This window comes from Thunnus albacares, chromosome 20 (genome assembly GCF_914725855.1).
Source record: "Thunnus albacares chromosome 20, fThuAlb1.1, whole genome shotgun sequence".
Lineage (NCBI taxonomy): Eukaryota > Metazoa > Chordata > Actinopteri > Scombriformes > Scombridae > Thunnus > Thunnus albacares.
This window is the reverse complement of record NC_058125.1, coordinates 11,643,370-11,663,800: the sequence shown is the minus strand read 5'-3', so window position 1 is coordinate 11,663,800 and position 20,431 is coordinate 11,643,370. Positions and strand designations below refer to the sequence as shown.

The window sequence follows — 20,431 nt, the reverse complement described above, 5'->3', positions numbered from 1 at the left end:
TACATATAGGACCTTTAAGATTTAATTATGTTGATGTAGGCACTGCTCCCTTTCTCTTACTCTGTAAATCTTAGCTTTTAAGAGTAAAGTGAGACAAGGATTATATAAAATACCAAGCTAGAAACCTACCAGCCACTCTCTCCACAGTAAAGCAGTCTCAGGTGGTTTAACACTTTACTATCTATTTAGTGGACCATTGCCGTTTATGTCAATTCAAGTCAGATACCCAAACAAACTGTGACTATTAAGGGAATTCTGAGCCAAGGCAGCCCATATACAAGCTTGAAACAGGAGCCGTTTTGTAGCTTTATCAAAGTCCGTTAGGGCTGGCAGGGCCTTGGGAAAAAGCGATAATAAAAGATAATGGCAGTGTTATTGTTATTGGTAATCATAGTAAATGGGCTCTAGGGGTATTGGTGGAGAAAACAGTAGAAGGAGGGGAAAAGGAGGGTTTGTTAAAGGGGAAATAAGAGGGTATTTACTGACTTACGATTGCTGAAAAAATATTGACACGTTTTTCCAGGAAACCATCAGTGTTAATAATTAAAATGTACATCAGTGACATCCTCAGGTAAAAATGGTTGCCCTTTGAGGTTTCTGTTGAGAGAACTCTGAATGAAAATCGATTTTTACTTCTCTGTTCTCTGAAGCCATTTGTGAACCTATTTGATATTACATCAGCCTGCTGCTGGTACTGTATGTCACTAAGGGAATTCCCTGCATTATGAGAGCGTAGCTTAATCACTGAACTGATATAGCTCTGCTTCCCACTGGCGTTTATATTTGCTGCCTTGTTTCCTGTGAACAACATGGACACAGGAGACATTGGGGCTATAAAGGCACACTGGTTCAGTTCCAGCATAGGCCCAGTAAATAAGTCTTAATTTCCATATCCTCTCATGGTGACAGGGCGGCAGTTCCAGCCCTTTGCCAAAACCCCTGAGTACAATGGAGAGGCAGCCATGTATGTCGGCCAAGCAGTTTTTATTTCCCATAACAGTCCCCCCGCAGTATGCCTGGAGAGGAAACTCTATACATAAGTACTGAAACATCAACGTGTAACGTAGCACTCTGCACTCAAGCCATATCCACTTCATTTACAAAACTTGAAATTTGAAAGAGTGCAGTTGGTAGCTCACAAGTGTTATTTGTCATGTGTGTGTATGGCTACACAGTACGAACTGGACATCCCCTGAAGGCCTCTCTGCTCTGCCTGGTGCCTTCCTGTCTTCAGGGATAACTCGAAGCTGACAGCACTCTTAGGATGACGTCTTAACTTCGATGTCAGGAGAGATACCAACATGCTTTTCATCCTTTAACACATGTACACACACACAAATCAGCAGAAACTCTTGACTTTCTCCACTCTGGCATTCGTGCTCACAAACATAAATGAGCAAACACACATTGAAAAAGTTAGCACTATGTTGAGTTGGGTTTGGGGGGTATGGTGGTTACTAAGTACTAATCCTTATGAACTGTGCACAAAGGGAATGAAAAAGGAGATAGAGAATGGTTCAGTGTGTTTTTTTTTTAAATCACCAAAGTCTTAGTGGAAAAAGACGGGCAATGCTCAAGGGGCCCGGGTGTAAAGTGGTTTTGGACAGAGTGCCACTCGCCTCATTTGGTTCTAATTTGATTTAATATTCCCCACTCTTTCTTTTCAGTCTCGCTTTTTCTTTTTCTTCCTTTCTTCTGTGGCTGAGAGCTGTCATTTCAAAAGAAAGGGACAAATGAGGAGGTTATAGATGCCTGTAATTTTTCTCTTCAGATATTCCGATCAGAACATACTGTTTAAGATCACTACAAAAGAGGATTGGTTTCTGCTTGTGCTGGAATGTCTATTATTTTACTCCTGCTTTTGTGGTGGCATTAAAGGGACATTACTCTTAAAAACATAAAAAAAAACATTGACACATGAAAACTAATGATGTAAAATGCTAAACGAACTAGTTATAGTTCAAGATAATGTACAAACTAGAAGTGATATAGGGCTAGAAAATCATGATGATATATATACATACATACATACATACATACATATATATATATATATATATATATATATATATATATTTTTTTTTTTTTTTTTTTTTTTTTTTTTTTTTTTTTGTACTGTCTCACTGAAAATATACAACATTGTTTTTGTTGGTATGCTACTATTTAACATTTTCTTGGGTTGCCATTGCTGATCAATGACCTTATTTTCAGTGCTGACTATTTTAATGCTTTAAGCTTTTAAGCCAACATGATCCTTGAATTGCTCAGGAAAAAAATGCAAATTTGAACATCTACTATTCCATTACAACTGAGCAAACTCCATCTGCAGGTAAAGACTATGCAATATGATCAAAGGTAGAACATAGCTACTAACATAGCCACATCTACTTTCACTGTAAAGCCTTCATCAAAAATAAGCTAAATATTTTGTGCTGATTGATGACAGTTTTGTAGTTTTTATTGTTTCAAACTTGAGGACACAGGAAACATTTTCCCTAGAACAAAACTGTTTATTAATACTGTTTCAGGTGTCCTGTTAAGTTTGTACTTCAACTGAGTTTTGGCCTGCAATATTAATTTGTTGAGGCTGAGTTGTTGGCGAGATGAGAGACTACAGATTCCAGTCTGCATGAGGGAGCAGAATTTCTGCTTACCTCTTTGCTTTTGGATAGGCCCTGAGCTATTCTTTCTTACACACACACACACACACACACACACACACACGCACGCACACACAAACACCCACATGCACACACCCTTAAACAAACACACACACACTCACATTAACCCACATACATGCATGTCCATTCACAAATACAGTATATGCAGTCACACAAATTAAAACATGAAGTGCACACACACACATGCATATAAACACCTACGTGCACTTGTATTTGCAAAAAGGAACATGCACAGCCGTAGACACGCATGCACCCACACACAAATACATGCACTCAAATATGTACACACACTCACACACACTGTGTTCTTGAATCTGGATGCTGTGGGCTGCACTAAGGGAGATTTATGAGGCTGGCTCCCTCTTGTCCTGTGTGTCTCCGACTTGATACTCTGGTTTCCACTCCAAACCTCAACTCAGCACACAGACACAGAGAGACAGGGGGTGGGGATGGAGAGCAGTGAGAGGGAGGGAGGTGGACTGAAAGAGAGAGGTAGGAAAGTGGGGGGAGGGGTGGGGTGGGAGGGTCAGAGAAGACTGAAATAGGTAAAAAGAGGAGGAGGGAGAGAAAAAGAGAGTGAGATTGATTGAGACTGAAGTAGATGAAAAGACAGATTGAAAAGATGATGGAGAGAGACAACAAAAGAGAGTGACGAAGAGCTCTAAACTGGACCGTGAGGAGAGGGGAGAGGGAAAAGTTACGAAATAAAGAGTATGGGAGAAAGGAGCCAGTTAATGTGGTGTGTTTGTTTCTGTTTGTGTGTGTGTGTGTGTGTGTGTGTGTGTGTGTGTGTGTGCAGAGACAGACAGCCTGTAGGTCAGAGGGTTAGCGTGGCTCCATGTGTTGCTTATAAGCTGATAAAAGACAACCAAGGCTGGGGGAACTACACCCCTCTGTCTCCTTTCTGTGTGTGTGTGTGTGCGTGTTAAGGTTGTATTCAGGGTCAGAGGCAGAAAGAAAATCAGCTGGGGACCCAAGAGGCTTGTGGTTTGAAACTAGTCTAGGAAAATGGTTTACAGATTGAGATAGGAAGCTCAGGTAGTACAGACCTCCACGCCCACGTCAGTGCACTTTGCAATGGAACAGAAGACGTTTACTTACTTAAGCTTATAAGTTCAACCAGGAACTTTATGCTTACTCTCTCTACTCTCTTTATTTTTTTCTATCCCCACTTCTGACGCAGTCAGCTGACTGACTGCTTTTCCCATATTCACTTCAACTGGTCTGGTTTTGCCAAAACCTCTGTTAATCATTCATCTTGTTGCTGTCAGAATTGAAAACTGTTCCCTTCTGGACTTCAGTGTTTGGTTTACATAACCCATCTCCACCTGTCCACCTGTTGGAACTTGAATTCCTCTCCAGGTCTCATCCATCCACATCTTCATCTGAGGGCTCAATGTCTAGACTTCATCAGAGATGTTCCTACTGTACGTGGCTTGTGTTGTGACTATCTCCATGGAAACGAGCAGTATCAGGATGGTCAGCTTTTTGTTTTTTGTGCACCCTATAGCAAATAATAATTAATAACTTTCTTTCACTTACTCTTTCTTGATCGACTGTATTGCATACAGTCAATGGCTCAGTAGATCACAGATCAATATTGGTTATGGGTGTATGAGTGTATATGTGCATAATGTTTGTTGGCATGCATGTGAGCTTCCAGAAACGAGAGAAGAGCATCCTGCAAAGTGTACACTGACACACACTGATGTAAGATCAGTTGTGTTACCATGCACCATACACTCTCAGTGCATTCGCCCATCTATCCATTCATTTAGGAGTGTATGCATGTGTGTGTGTGTCAGGAGAATAGCCACCCCACCCAACCACCTCCCTCCATCCCTATCCCAGATAAACAGCCGTGGGACTTTAAACATGGCGCCCGGCCGGCGTGTGACTGAGAGAATGGGCCAACTGGTGGCTTCAGTGGCCAGGGGTCGCCTCCGCCCCTCTCTTCTCCCTGGCTGGGTGGGTGGCATATGGCGGCCCAGGCAGGGACCCCTTTGGTGTGACACACACACTCACACTGAGAGACACACAGAAGGCCTGGAGCCACCCAGGCTGGGCCCACGATCACCGTGGGAGACATGGTGTCACCAAGCCTCTGACAGAGGAGGGGTTGTGTGTATGTTTGTGTGCGTGTGATCCCACCTTGGAAGCAACACCACCACCACCCCCCCCCCTCCTGAGAACGTCGGCCACTGCCCGCCACCACATCCCCATGGTGACTCCGCTGTTGTCTCTGCTCATCAAAATTAGGGAGATTTACCTCTGCGTGCACACACACACATGCACACACACAGAGCCAACAGGTGGCAGGCCTTGCTCGGCACAGCAGGCCCACTTCAAAGGTTAAACATACAGCGGACCGCCCCCTCTTTCTCTGCTGCTCTCCCAAGGGAGAGGGAGAGAAAGTGAGAGGAAGAGGACAAGAAAAAAAGTCTGTGTAAATAGACATAAAGGGCAGTGTGAGCATATTCCTGTGAGAGCATGCAGCATGGTCTTCTTTAGGTGCATGGTGTAGAAAATATATACTCAGTATTCACAGTTTGTCCCGACACGGCTCACACTTCAAAGTGCGTCATGTATGATAAGTAAAAACAGAATGCCTACGATGCCTACAGTTCAGTTACTCTTTGAACTAACTGTGACGAACAGCAGATGTGATCAAACCAACCTGGGTACCAGTGAACTTGACAGGTTTTGGCATATCACAACCAAAACCTTTGTGGGATTTTGCTGCACTATAGTGTTAATGTGATAAAGGGCATCTAGTGAGTGAGAGGTCACAAGAGAATAGCCTGATTCACTCAAGCAGGAATATAAAGAGCGCCATCTCAGCCCACCCAACATAGAAATAAGAGGAAGTTGATGCCACAGTGGAGAGTGGATTACCAAAACTGGATGACTTAACAGTGGAAAAATATTGCCTAGATGGTGTAAACTTGGTGTAAACAACAGAATCTAAGGCTTTATCCTGTCTGGTATCAGTAGTACTGTCTGCCGCCTCTGTTGTAACAGGATGGAGAATGTTTTCTCAGCACTAATGAGGCTGCTTGTTATCAGATGAGCATTATTTGAATACCAAAGTCCATGTTAATGTTGTTGCTGATCAGGTACATTACGTCCAGGGAAGTCAACCTCATTTGAAAATGTATACCGCACATCTGGTAGAATAATCATTTTCCTTTTCGCTGTTTAGACACCTTGGGGATAAAGTGAAAAGGGGGTGTTTTTAGCAAGAGTATACTACTGAAACATTTGCACACACCTGATACTGTACATCCCCCAATAAAATCTCATCTGTAAAATATAATCCTCAAGAGTCGAAAGTTTATCGGATTGTCTTGGCGGCTGTAAAATCATGTGAAATCTCTACAGAGGACTGCACATGTGCATATGTGCCGATGTTTTAATATGTGAGCATGTGTGTGTATGTGCATTTGTTGTGTTGCCATGCCAACTTAGTGTGAGTGAGGAGCTGCAGGTCACAGCGTTGGCATGGCCTCACATTGCCTATAAGCTGATAAGAGCCAAACAGAGGGGACGGCTATATGAATTCTAGTAATAAAGCCCCCCCCCCCCCCATCCCTTCATCCTCTCTCTCTCTCTCTCTCTCTCTCTCTCTCTCTCTCTCTCTCTCTCTCTCTCTCTCTCTCTCTCTCTCTCTCTGCGTCCAGCAGCCTGCCTGCTTCCAGCCTGTCTGGTGCCAAGACTCAGATTTCAGAATTTCCTTCTACAAGCCACATTTAGAGCAGCCAGCGTACTCTCGCTCAGTGTGTGTGTGTGTGTGTATGTGTGTGTGTGTGTGTGTGTGTGTGTGTGTGTGTGTGTGTGTGTGTGTGTGTGTGTGTGTGTGTGTGTGCGTGCGTGCGTGTGTGTGTGTGTGTGTGCGTGCGTGCATGTGCGTGTGTGTGTGCACGCACGCGAGTGAGTTTGTGCAACTTTCTCCTCTCACTGTCTGCCTCTCTGACCCCCACCACCCTGTTTTCAGTGAGCACTGTCCTTCTGGTGCCGCTCTTTGCCTTTTTTGCATCTCTCCTTGTCTCTCACAATCCATCTACCTACCTCCACCTCTTTGTCTGTTTTGTAGGACTTGACCTGTGCAGACAACCGATGCAATACGTGTCAACTAATATGAATGGTCATTTGTGTCTGTGTGTAATAAACCCAATTAGACACACACACAAACATGAAGCAGAGATTTATGTGTTCTCATGGCGGTAGACTAGCCCTGGTGAGAAGCTTGGAAATAAGGTGGTCCTGTCATCACACAGCTGACCTGGGAGACCCTGTGACTTGCTAGGGTGGGATAGGATGGAGTCAGGGCGAGGGGGTGAAGGGGAGCACGGGCACGGGGAGAATTTGTTGGAAAGGGAAATGGAGAAAGTGATGTTAAGGAAGAGAGTAAAACAAAGAAAAGTAACAGATTTTGGCTTTGTTATAAAAGGTTTTGTTGCAGGTAAAATCTTTTACACAGCTCCATGCTTTACAGCCCCTTAGAACAGATATGGCCTTTTAGGTGTCCAATCTGTTTGTTGTCTTTGCTCTCTTCATTTCACTTTGCATTAACATAACTGTATTGTTTGTGCCACGCTATCAGAAGATCTTTCTTTGTGCTGCTGTAGCTAATTTGGGCAGCAGTCCCTGTAATGCCCTTCTCTGGCGCCTACATGTTCATGCACATATGCTCACAAACACACACAGGCACACACAAACACATGCCTATGGCTAGGTACACCACTGTGCAGAAAAACGTTTAGCTTTAGACTTTTTGTGTCTGTGTGTGGGTGTGTGTGTGTGTGTGTGCCTTGTTAAAGAAATTTTCCATTGTTTATACTTTGTATTAATGTTATCTGTATTTATAGAAGCAGAATGTTCCGGCCAAAAACATTTTTTCTGCTTACATTCAAGTTCTCATTTGTCTTACCCAGTATGGCTGTGCGATTAATTGTATTAAAATAGAGATTCCAGTTCTATCAGTCTCGGGAGCATCAAACCAACTGTTGTTAATTTCTCCCGGAGTTGCATCAACAGATGTCAAGAATGCGTTACACCACATGACAGGCAGAGGGGGCAGAAACAAAATCAAATTGTGTGTGAGAGAGACAGGAAGAGAAAAAGAAGATAGAAAAAAAAAAAAGCTTTTAGACAACAAACAAAAAAACAAGAGGAAAATGAGTGAGAATCAAAGAAACCCCAATGATGATGATGATGATGTAGAGGAAAATTGTATCCAATCCCATTTCTGTCAGAACTGAACCACTAGAACAGGACAGGTGTCAAATGGCTGTGAATGAGTGAACTGCTATCTCAGATGCTCAGATTTGAAGTTGGGAAAATCTAATCTTATTGACAGTTGAGGCAGATGGTTGTGTTTCCGTGAGTGTGAGTATATGTGTGTGCGGTTACTCCTGTACTGTTGACAACAGGCTGGATGAATACATTCTTTCTTGCGCCTCTGACCTTGCCATTTATATGTTGCAACATAAACTGGGATTCGTCAGACTAAGCAACATTTTCCACTCAGCTGTCAGTTTGCTGATTTGCTTTGAAGTGTTTCTGAGATATCCTTCTGCACACCACTGTTATGAGCTGTTATGTGCATACTTGTGGCTCCCTTTTTAGCTTGCACAAAAAAGCAAGCACAGCCATTTCTCCAATGCTGGAACCAACAATTCTTTAACATTTGCTTCAATCACAAGTTTTTTCCCAGCTCGACTTTCACTCATACAAAAACTACATAGTACAAATATGTAGGATCTATTTATATGTGACTCACTGTCTGGAGGAGCAAGTTGTTTGTGTAAACAGGCTGATATAATTAATAAAGGGGGTGCTATGTGTGTGTGTGTGTGTGTGTTTGCAACTTAGGGGTGTTGATTGTTTGTCGGGCTGGTGCAGTCTCATTACAGACTGGGTGTATTTGATGTGGGATTGATCAGGGGCCAAACATGGCTTTTGGTAGAGACTTTCCCAGAACAACTGCTTCCTGCTTCCCAAAACTGGTAAAACTGTAGGAAATTATGTGACATAGACTGTCTGTGTGTGAGAGAGAGTTTAAGTATTGCGGTGTTTGTGTTTTTCAGTGTGTGATGTTAATGAACTCTGGTCCTTTATTCAAATGATTGTAGCAGCGGTAGTCTTGGTCCAAAAAGCAGTTACCTCAAGGAGGTGAAGGAGCTGATGATAGTGTAGACTATAGTGTCTGTTATGTGCCACTCTTATAACTTCTGTTACCAACCTCTGCTGTAAGTTTTCATTCAATTTAAATGTTTTCCCTACCATTCAAAAAGTTTAGGTAAGTTTGTCCTTTACATGTTTTTCCATGTGTTTACCAGAGAACAGCCAGCATAACAGTTCCTGTTCAATCTCCACTGACGCCGTTGATTGGACAATGTGTCAAAAGCAAGTGGCAACTACCACAGCATGAGGCTGAAGCCAATGCAGAAGTGCCTTAAAGTGCAGTGCCCACCGACTGTCGCTATATGCTGGCTCCAAAAGATCCCTGGCTCCAACTGACTCACATTCAAAAATTGTGCTGGCATGAAATGAACAAATCCAAAGAGCCAATTCTTTTGTGGGATTGATACATGTCGGGTCTGTACTGGTACGTGCCAACGAGAAGTAGCCATATACTCACTCTAAAGTCCGAAACTAACAAAAACCCTCGCGTTCTCCCACATAATCTGCTTTATATGTCACCAGACCAACTGCCAACAATAAAATGGAAGTATTACAACCTTAAACTGTATTAAAAGCTTACTTCAGTACTATGTGACAACGTTTAACTTGCTTTAAAGGAAAATTCTGGGTTATTTCAACCTGATGTATTTCCCATAAATGTGGCCATTGTGGCTCTATGTGTCATGCTAATTTTGCTCTCTTCAGCAGCTGCTGATACTGATACCAGCTCTCGTACAGACTCGCTGCCCTTGACACATCCGGTACATGCTGATCTACTGCCCGTATGCCGAAGAATACTGAAGAGACCGCTTGCATTCGGTTGCTCACCGGATTTGTTCATGTCCCAGAGTAAAACAGTGTTTGTTAGCCTGTTAGTCTGTAGACAGTGGACTCAGTGCTTGTTAGCCAAAATTCAATTCTTCTCATAAGTGTGCTGGTGGTCATTTTGGAAATTATTGCTCCATTAATAAGATTTGATGACTTGAAGTCGGCTTTGATGTCTGCCATTTGGGCATTGATTGACAGTTGTGATTGACAGTTCTCTCACCTGCTGCTCTCTCCAGTTCCAGGACTCGCAGTTGGACTGTTGTTGCAATATTTTGGTAAGTTTAATGTTGAAAAGATGGTACCGACCATAAGCAGCAACTCTGGGCTTCAAACTGGCTCCAATGCAAACCAATGGGTGACATCACATCTCACTATGTCCATCTTTATATACAGTCCATGGTCAAAAGCCTACAGTCATCATGGTGGTCATCAGTTAACAGTATGGGTAAATGAGCTTTGTTGAAATATTTGTAATCATCACAAAGTATCTTTCTTTGGGTATGATTTTGCATAGCTTTTTAAAATAATCTCTGTTGAATTTGTGTATGGTGGTCTTTTATCTCTCTCAAGGGTAGGCGGTTTGTCATTGGGAATGACATCCCAAGCTCACGTGTAGGATGGAGCATCTCTTTGAAAGCACAGACACATACACACCACACCACGCCACACACTCCCTAATGTCGTCAGAGAGTGATGGGGCACCATCCTGCCGACAGAAAAAAGTTGTCTGTTCCATCTCAGGCAAATAACAATAAGCCCGGGGCTGGATTCCAATGGGCTTTCTCTTTGAAATGGGATACCGCCACACGCATTACAAATATATCTCTTGTTTTATCTTCCGGGCCAGGCCCATGGAAAAATTATTCCAAATACCTGCCGCGCTTTATCTGGAACCCTGGAATAGGTTAGGCCCAGCCGGGAACACGAGGATGTCTAAAATAAGGCCTCTATTACGGGATGGAGTGGAGATGGATGGGACGGAGCGGGAAGGGACGGGGATCGGGGGTATTTTAGGTGTATCGGCCCTGTGAAAAAGGGCTTGTTGCGGGGGCTTGGAGCTGCTTTAAAGTCTACAATGTAGGCCGCTGTCAGCTGTTGTACAAACTGCATGTGTTGGGGGTGGGTTTGTGTGTGTGTGCGTATGCATGCTCGTGTGGGCTCACACGTCCATAGCGGAGCAGGAGTATAAATAACATTTTTCCTACAGATGTTCTCACCTTGACAAATCTGTTCTTGGCCTGTGTGATACTTCTTGGCATATGGCATGATGGCCCAACCTGACTCAACCTCTCCCTGCCCCTGTTCAAACCATTGCTTTTTAAGAACAACATTTACATTTTAGGTATTTAGCTGATGATGTTTTCCAGAGTGCCAGATAATAAGTGAGCATTTCTCCAGGACTTGAACAAGACACATAGCTAGAGACAGTTATGTTTACTGCTGCAGGGATTCAGACTGTCTCAAAAATATGATATAACCTACTTTAACTATTTATTACTGTTATATTTAGAATGGAAACTTGACTATTTAAGAAATGGTATTAAAGCAAAATGAGCATGGAAGCTTCTAGTGGGGAGGTTGTGATGTAACTGTATTCATTTCAGAGATTCTTGGATTCAGAGTTGAATCAGCTGAAGCAAAGCAAGATGTGAAACGATAGGGAGATACAGAAAGGGAGAGATGGTGGGAGGTGATGGGAGTGAAAAGTTAGGCAATAAGGAGATGAGGGAAAGGCCACCAGCAAGGAGAGGAGCACAAAAACCAAGAGCAGAGGAGAAAAAAGGACAAGTTCTTAAAGGAAAACTTAGTTATTTTTCAACCTGGACCCTGTTTTCCCATCATTTTGTGTTTAAGTGATTAATGGAGACAACAATGTACGTCTACTAAAAGTGCTTGTTTTTGCCACCGAGAGACTCAGATTGTTATTATAAATGTCTGACAACATTATGGAAAGGACCATACAGATGAATAAAACATTTTTCTTTACCGTTTGCTTGATCCGGTCTGTTTTTTACTGTGTCTAACCAAGTCTCGCTCAAGGAGAAGTCTTGTTCTGAAATTTCGTTGAGATGAATTGAGTTGTGGTTGTTGTTGTTGTCAAAATCAGCTAAATATTCGGTCATGACAGAGTTGGAGAGAGGCGTGCCAGGAGGGGTTTGTTGTGTTAGAGTACAGAAAGCATGGCTTAGTGTTAAGATTGTCAAAGTCATGGCTTAATGGCTTTTTATGATCTTTTCCATAATGTTGTCAGACACTTAAAATAACACTTTGTTTAATTCAATTCACTTCAATTCAAAAAACTTTATTTATCCCCGAGGGGCATTTCATGAGGCAGGCATAGTAAAAGGGACATATACACAAAACATGATAGACAAACAGTGACCACGTAGCAGAGATAAAAATAATGTAAGTCTTAAGTGGAGGGGGAGCTGTGGCAGACCAAAAAGTGTGGGGATTAGTCTCATGCGAGAGAGGAAGAGGGGGCCGGGAGCAGACTGGAGTTTAATAGGCGAACATCCTCATATATGAATGTTGCCTTCCTCCGGTTAGTCCTAGCTGCAGGGCAGCCCAGACGCCTGCCAGAGGGCAGCCATTCAAAGGCCCTGTGTAGGACATGGGTAGGGTCCTGTAAGATGGAGTGGACTTAGCCTGTCAGTGGCAAAGACAAGCACTTTTAGTGGACGTACATTGACAGGGCACTGTTGCCCAAAAGGATTACATTGTAGCCAGTTTCACAGCTACCAGCTGAGGGGCTCTTGCTCAATACTGGACCAATTTCAAAAATTATTGTCCCCATTAGTCACTTAAAAAGAAGAAGTTTCCCTTTAAGATGTTACGCAGGCAGGCAACAGAAGGAGAGAAAACTGTTGAAAGTGCGTCCTTGAGGACTTCATTTATCTCTCTGCCTCTGTTTGGTGAGACCCGTCACGGAGTCTGTCACTATCGCCTGTAGAGTCCTGCTGACATTTCCTTCAGCGGTTGAGTGTGTGTGAACACCACTGAGCAGACTCACCCTAGAAACACAGTCATCCACATAGTTCCCATGGCAGAATGGAGAGGGCAGCATAGTCGTCATACCAATGATGCCAAGACACCAAGATGCTGATCTTTTTGAAACGCATAAGAAAGTGATGATGTCACAAAGCAGCACTGGCAAATCAGCTACCAGGATAGTGCAGGATGACTCATATGGCAACCATTACTGAGAGCTGACAACGCCAACATGGTGCCCATCTGGCAGATCAGTGTAATTTATCACTATGCCATAGATCAGTGGCAATCAGCCAGGTGTGTAAGCTCAACTCCCAGAGGGTTAAAGGTCATTTTTGGGGGTGGTAGAATTGATGTAGTTGAAATGTTTTTGCTTTTATGAATATTCCTTGGATTATTCCTTGGTCATGTTTTTTATTTTCCTGATTTTTCTGATGATCCTATGAAATCTGAAATTCTTAGATTGGCTTTCACCATTCTACATATGCAGCCTGTGACAAAGGGTTCATGAGTGACCATTCCTTGTTTTAAGGGGTCACAATCCAAAAAACTTGACAGGCACTGCCGTACATGCCGTTACTTCAACACTAGGCATTACATGTGTTTCAACAATTGATATATAGTACAATGTGAGTCATGTAAGACCCTGATGCCTTGGCACTTACAACAGTATTGCCACATTCAGCCTTATGAATTTCAGGTGCTGTTCTCCAGAGCCAGAATAGAAACATGTTTGCTGTATAGCCTGTAAAGTAAAAACTGCTTTCCTTAGATCTTATTATGTTTCCCAACTTTGTGTATGAATGGATTAAAATTCAAATCCAGACTAAAATTTATTTTAATCACCAGTTAAAATGTTAAATTGAATTCAACTAGTCAATGTTTGTTTTGTAGAATAATCTGGCAAGCTATAAACTATTAAGAAAAGAAGAAGGCTCTGTAAGCTCATTACATCACATTTTTCAGTCACCATACCTTCATAGGGGGAATAAGGTCACAATGAAAGATATAAAATATCATAAAAAAGCAGAATATCAAGTTATAACCAACCATTCTGAAGTGTGTAGAGGTATGTGTGGTTATACTGTAGCAGCCTGGTGTCGTTTTCAGGTGAAGGTAAACACAGTGAATGACCATGCGTAATGGCACTGCTCTCCGGCACTTCTCAGAGGCTGCGGATTTATCAACATATCAGTCCTGCTGCCTTCAGATGCTGCAGGGATTTAATGAACTGAAGGAAGCTTCTCATACAGTATAATCATTTATAGATCAATGCAGACTGATTTACTGACTTTACTGCTTTAACCATATTAAATGTTATTTTCTGTGCCAATTTTGACTGAACGTTCCACCTCTCTGTGCCTCTCTTCCCAACTGTCACCATGCGCTCTGTGCTGGTCACCAAAATGCCACACAGACGCGCAAAGTGAGTTTCAAGGTCACGAAAATACCAACTTGTCGATGTGCTGCTTGCACTGGTCATTGCGCCTCCACAAAAATATGGCCCATACTGTCTTATGTCTCCACCTGCAGCCATTACTCTAGGTAAACATGCGGTGTAAGGGGACTCGCATTATTCATTTGGTAGTATTCCGATTGGCTGGAGGTGAAGGTGGAAGCTACACTTCCAGCCAATCAGAGTAGGTGGTCATTAATGATCCAAGTTTTATGTAAATAGCTTCCGAAACAGCCCGAGAGGAATCTGGGCTGTAAGGAAAGATGGATTTAGAGAAATCTAAACAACTTTTGGTGAATAAAAGTCAAAGATATGTTTAAAAATAGACTCAGTGTTTATACAAATGAGTCCTGATCTTAAAGAAATCTAAGTGTGCAGAACCTCCTATGTTCTTGGTTGATTTATGGTTCTCTCCGCAAAGTGCAAGAAGTGGTCAAGCTACACAGAGTTCATATATTTTATAAAAAGTTATATTCTACTCCTTTCTCTCACCTACAATATTCCTCCTCTCTCTTATCCACCCATTTCTCCTCTAGGGCTGACTCTGCCAAGATGACGCAGCCCATGAGGGGGGACCAGGCCCACCAGCCGGCCCCAGCCCGCAAGTCGGCCAGCCTGTCCTCACCAAGCGCGGCTCGCCGCCTGTACCGCAACTTGTCTGGAAAGTTCCGTGTGGGCACCAACCCCCCTGCCCTGGAGGACAATGTGGTGTCAGGACGGGGAGGAGAGAAGGAGAGGCTGCGCAAAACCACCATAGTAAGTTGGAGAGAGAGAGTAGGAAAAAATAATAAGCCCAGGAACATTGTAGTCTAAAAATAGTCTGGGAAACATATCGACTTGGATAGTCAAAGATCTTCATGTAGTAACATCACACACCAACCCATCTTTACTATTGTGGAGCTAGACTGAAAGTATATAGAGAGAAACATTGTGGGAGTGTGTAGGGGGAGAGAGTTGCACATTATTGCAATGCTCAACATTCACTGATACAAGTTGAAACAACTAAAGCTTTCTCATTGAGTAGATTTCTGTTTTAACTGCCTGTAAACTCTCTTTGTGTCACAGTTCCAGAGTAGTGAAACTTTGTTTGAGGCTGTGGAGCACCAGGACTTGGACTGGGTACAGCTGCTTCTCTCTCAGTACAGTCTGGAGGAGCTGGACCTAAACACCCCAAACAGTGAGGGCCTCCTGCCCCTCGATATCGCCATCATGACCAACAATGTGCCCATGGCTAAGCTGCTGCTGCGAGCCGGTGCCAAGGAGAGCCCCCACTGTGAGTAAAGGAACACAACGTACCTTTAGTACCTACCCACTCATTTAAATGAAAACTACAGTTCCCAGAGCACATTGGACAACGCATAAAGTAGATGCTATGATTTAACAAGACAAGAAGAATGCAATGTTTACACACCTGCTGTTAACATGCATCTGATTTGACAATCAAGCTGAGAGTAGATACACTTACACAAATACGGTAGTAATATGCTCACAGCACTGGGAATTACAGGTTTCTTTTCCCATACTGACTTTACTACACAGCATAAACACCCACTTGCTGGAATTTGTTTCCTTTTCTGTGACTGATTATCACAGTGGAATCATTCACCAAACCCGAAACATATTTTAAAGGGAGTTCAGGAAAAGTTGCCAAAAGCTACTAAGCCTATACTGTACATGTCCTTTCAATGGGATAAAAGTTATCAATACATGAACTAGAGTCTTACCTCATAAAATTAGCTCTTCATCTTTTTTTTCTGCAGAAAACATCCAGAAATTCTTCTGGGGTCACCACGGTGTTTCTACTAATGGCACCCTCATGTATTCAGTCCTCAGTTTCCTTGTAAATTTTGACAGCTTTACTTTTGTTAGTAGAACTTTGGCTTGCTTGCAGGTGAGTCACACCATAGCAAATGCTACCTTGGCTCGCAGCAGGAAGCTAGTTGATTTGCCTGAACCTTAACCCAATCAAATATTGTATGATATGTGGAAAAAGACAAAGTTTGTTGACCTCTGCCAATCACAACAAGCTGATGATGTGAGTGAGGCCCAGAACCACATCTGCCACTTACTGACAGATCTCTAATAGTTTTTGTCTTTGCAGATTTCACTCCTTAGCATAGCTCAGAACTGATACCAGATACTGATTTGTTTGGGCTTCCATAGTCACTGTGTGGGAACCAACAACTCTCGTTGTGGAAGCCAGAGCTGCTGTCACGACAACATCAGCTGCCACCAAAACAACCGCAGGTGTTTCCCAAAGCAATGGCTCACACATAACTCAAAACACAATCTCCTATCGTGTGCATTAGTGATATATTCATCCACACACTACTGACAAAACACACAACTCTTTCTGTTTTCTGCTGGCAGTGAAAACATATTAAATGTGATGAAGGGGTGGTAATTATGATGCAATATTAGTCATCTTCGTAAGCACTTTTCACTGTCTGTGATCTACTGAGCCTCCGCTCCCTTCTTCTGTTAATGATTAGAACTCGCCAGTAAGGCTCCTAGGCTGTTTGTTTGTACTTGTGCGCACACACACGCACACACTTTTCCAGAGCTGAGCCAGACGTCTTATAAAGGTATCATTAAATTGAAAACACTTGAATGGAAAGTGGTGTTTACTGAAGTTTGCTCTTTGATTGTGCTCTCTCTCCAGAACCCAAATAACTCACGAGAGAGTGTAAGCCATGTGAGTGTGTATGTGCAAAAGAGAAAGGCAGAGAACAACAGCACATGAGGAAAGTAAAGGCTCGCCTTCTATTTTTATAAGCATGTACTAATCAAACTCCATCTGAGGAGGATTGACATCAAAGACGTTCTTGAGCTTTGAAAGGAATTGATTCTGATGCTTATTGATATTGCCATGCTTGACTTCACAGTGTGTGGTTACCAGAGGGATAAGGGCAGACAACGACAATCAAACAAGTTCTCTAAATCTTCACATTCCCATTATAAATCCCTCAGTGGCTCTCAATAGGACAAAGCTACTTTAATGTGCTTTGGAGGATCCCAGCCTTGAAGTGAAATAAGGACAAATCAGGCACACGTACGCACTGGTGACAGCATCTGGACCAGTTTCTAGGCCTAGAAGTGCTGGAAACGTAAATCAAAATGGACCTTCAACAGCTATTCCGATCAATCCAAGAGTCCAAATCAGCATTTAGAAATGATCCTCAGCAGTAATCCTAGCATAAGCCCTAAACTCAAACCCTTGCATTACCTCTTTTAAAAGTGACAAACAGCCTTAAAATCTTCACACAAGTAACCGAAGAGAACAACAAAGCTGACACTCAGAGGAGACACTTGTATTCAAAGAGAAGCTCACAGGCACTCGAGGAGACACAGGGAGAGCCGCAGAATTAAACACCCAGATGGACATTTTGACACGGAGCTTTAAACTTACTGTCAACAGTGGAATCTAACGCTCAACAGTGGAATCTACAATGAACAAACACAGACCACACAGACTAAACACAGACTCACACCAGTCCCAAACACTCCACAAATGACCAGCCACCAAAGAAGTACAGTATGCTACTGTCCTTTGTGACCTCAACAGCTTTACATTACCTGTTATGTACTTTTATTTAGAGTGATCCGTACATGCTGGCAATCGCAGAATTTTGAATCTTTAATCTTTGGGTTATGCCCCCACTAGCTGCTATCGCTAAGCACAAGCCTATGATTTAAATATATTTCATTGGGTGTTACATCTAATCTACTATAGTGATGTGTTTTTTGTTTAAGTAAACATCATTGTTCACATTGTTTTAGTAACACCCTACCCCCTTTGAGAGAAAAAAAAATTCCTCTGATGGAGGCTGTGTGAGGCTGTGGTGTAAGATATAAATAGATCAGTTATACAAATTTTTCCACAAGTTTTGCAGAAAAATAGTTTTACAATGGCAGTGTAAAATTATGCCTATGTACGTTCCCACCATTTTGTGTTCCCTTAGAACCGCATATGAAGAATACTCCTCCCTCATTTACCCCTCTCACTTTCATAGCCCCATTTTCTGTGTCATTTTCTAGGTGATGTCATCCCTAAAGAGGGACTGCTCAGTTAAATGAAGTTTATTGAGGAATCTGCCACAGCATCTTGGCAAACAAAGACATTAAAGAGAGCGGCCTGCAAAACCAATTCACAGTATCACAGGCAATAGGTTTCTTACGATATCGGTGTAGCCACGTGCCTTGTTGAAACACTAGTAAACAAAGTAAAACCAGCATGCTGATTGACTTCGCTAATCAATATAGGTATGTAATCTATTCAAAAGCTCTAATCTAAAAAAATGTTATGTTTGCACAGGAGAATTATTCTTGAATTAAGAATGATCACCGTTGTTGGTTTACATTAATATTTCACATTTAAACTTGGCTGAAAAAACTGCTTTTTTCAGTTTATATTTCAGCATTTTTCAACTTCAAGCTGTATTTACCAACCGTGTTTTTTATGTTTGAATATTCAAACATTTTTCTGGATGTCCAGGTCATTTTAACGTGGCCCTAAGGGTAAGGAAAGTCGTTTTTGTAATACAGTATTCATGCACTGACTTTTTCTCTCCTGTTTGTTTTTTAGTCGTGAGTCTGGAGGGCCGAGCAGTGCATTTGGCCACCTTGGTGCAGGAGGCTGAGCAACGGGTGTCGGAGCTTCAGGCCCAGGTTCGTAGCGAGGGTCCCGGAGAGCGTGAGGGATCGGACAGGGAGCGGCAGCTGAAGGCCTGGGAGTGGAGGCTCCGGCTTTTCCGACGAATGCAGACAGGCTTTGAGCATGCAAGTAAGGCCTCAGTACGACTTTGATGGTTGTTACAGAGATTTTTCACGTGCTGAACAGTTGCTGCTCAGATCATTCCAGCAGTCCAGCAGTCGTCTTTGGTTTTCATTTGTGCACCCTTTTTCTCTGCTGGCATTCTGTCTGGGCCGAGTTAATGGCTTCCACACTAGGATGCCTAGCACACGACTCTGTGTGTGTGTGTGTGTGTGTGTGTGTGAGCAAACATAACACGCTTGTATTCCTGCTTTATTTTTTTATAGGCATTTCATGACACACTTAGTGGCAGGGTAGACAGCCACCCCCCAAAAACAGACACACTCACACGCACACACTCCTCCTTTCCACCCAAACCAATATGCCCTTTGATGCAAAAAAAAAAAAAAAAATGTCTTTTCCCACTGTCTAATTCCACATACTCATGTAAATCATACACCACATGTCAAAATGATGTTAATGGAGTTATATTGACAATTACAATCAATGACATCCTTGCTTCTTCTCAGCGGTGATTTAGTTGACATTAATTTGCGAAGATCTCGGAATACAGATGTAATATTGCTGACTGTACATTGCTTCAATTTAACAAGCATCCACTACATGACACCACTTAAACTTTTTTTTCCTAAAACTGAGCAATGCATCGTGCAACAGACCACAAAGTCTAAATGATGTCATGACAGTAAGCTGCCAGTCATGTGTGCTCGCTCAATTATAATGGTCATGAAATACAGGATAGGATCTTAGTCTGCTTTTGTTCACCTGACCGTCTCTCTGCTTTCCACCTGTCTTTTTTTGATTCTTACTGTTTGTCTGTGTCTGTCTGTCTACATAGACCCTCCAGATGCTCCTAGTGTAGTTCGCCTGTCTGTCAGCAGCAGCACCAGTCTGAGGGTTGACTTCCAGGAACCTCTCTGCGTCAACTCTGCTGTGGTTACCAAATACAAAGGTCAGCCCCATCATGCCCACTACTGCATGCTCAGTAGAATTTTGTAATACTCAGTATTACAATATTCTGGTACTAAATGACATTGCAAAGTGTTTGAAAAATAACTTTGTATGAGTAAAAACTTTTAAAGCAATAAAAAAAATCTTAATTTTGAACTGGTCAGTACCAACTTTCCCAATCTTTTTTTTTTTGAGTTTTGTAAGTGTGTTTGTATTTGCAGTGAGCTGGAGTTGTGCTCCTTCCTTCAGTCCTTTGCTGGGTGAGATGGTGGTGGAGGACACCACGATGCTACAGTGCAACATCTCTGGACTCACGTCTGTAAGTTCTGCTAGACTTTTTGTCACCATCATATTATTGACAGTCTGAACTGTTGAATCATTAATTTTGCATGAACAATCAATCAGTATAAATCAAGAAGAATCCAATCCAGGATCTGAAACAATGGAACTAAATCTCTTATGTATGACGCTGTCAAGAGAACACCACGAACTGTTTTGCTGACAATAAATTTGAGGCTTCGAGGGATCACACCATTTTCACAAACATAGTCAAGCAGTCCTTTG

At 42.5% G+C, this 20,431-nt stretch overlaps 1 protein-coding gene across 4 annotated transcripts in view; it reads left to right on the top strand.

The window, feature by feature from the left end:
* Positions 1-20,431, top strand: part of LOC122970856 (ankyrin repeat and fibronectin type-III domain-containing protein 1) — a 144,604-nt gene that overhangs the window by 108,393 nt on the left and 15,780 nt on the right. For all 4 annotated transcript variants that reach the window (XM_044337180.1, XM_044337181.1, XM_044337179.1 and 1 more), the window contains 5 exons: positions 14,679-14,898; positions 15,208-15,415; positions 18,728-18,925; positions 19,755-19,868; positions 20,089-20,186. In XM_044337180.1, coding sequence (XP_044193115.1) covers positions 14,679-14,898; positions 15,208-15,415; positions 18,728-18,925; positions 19,755-19,868; positions 20,089-20,186 — 838 coding nt within the window. The remainder of the gene's footprint in view (positions 1-14,678; positions 14,899-15,207; positions 15,416-18,727; positions 18,926-19,754; positions 19,869-20,088; positions 20,187-20,431) is intronic.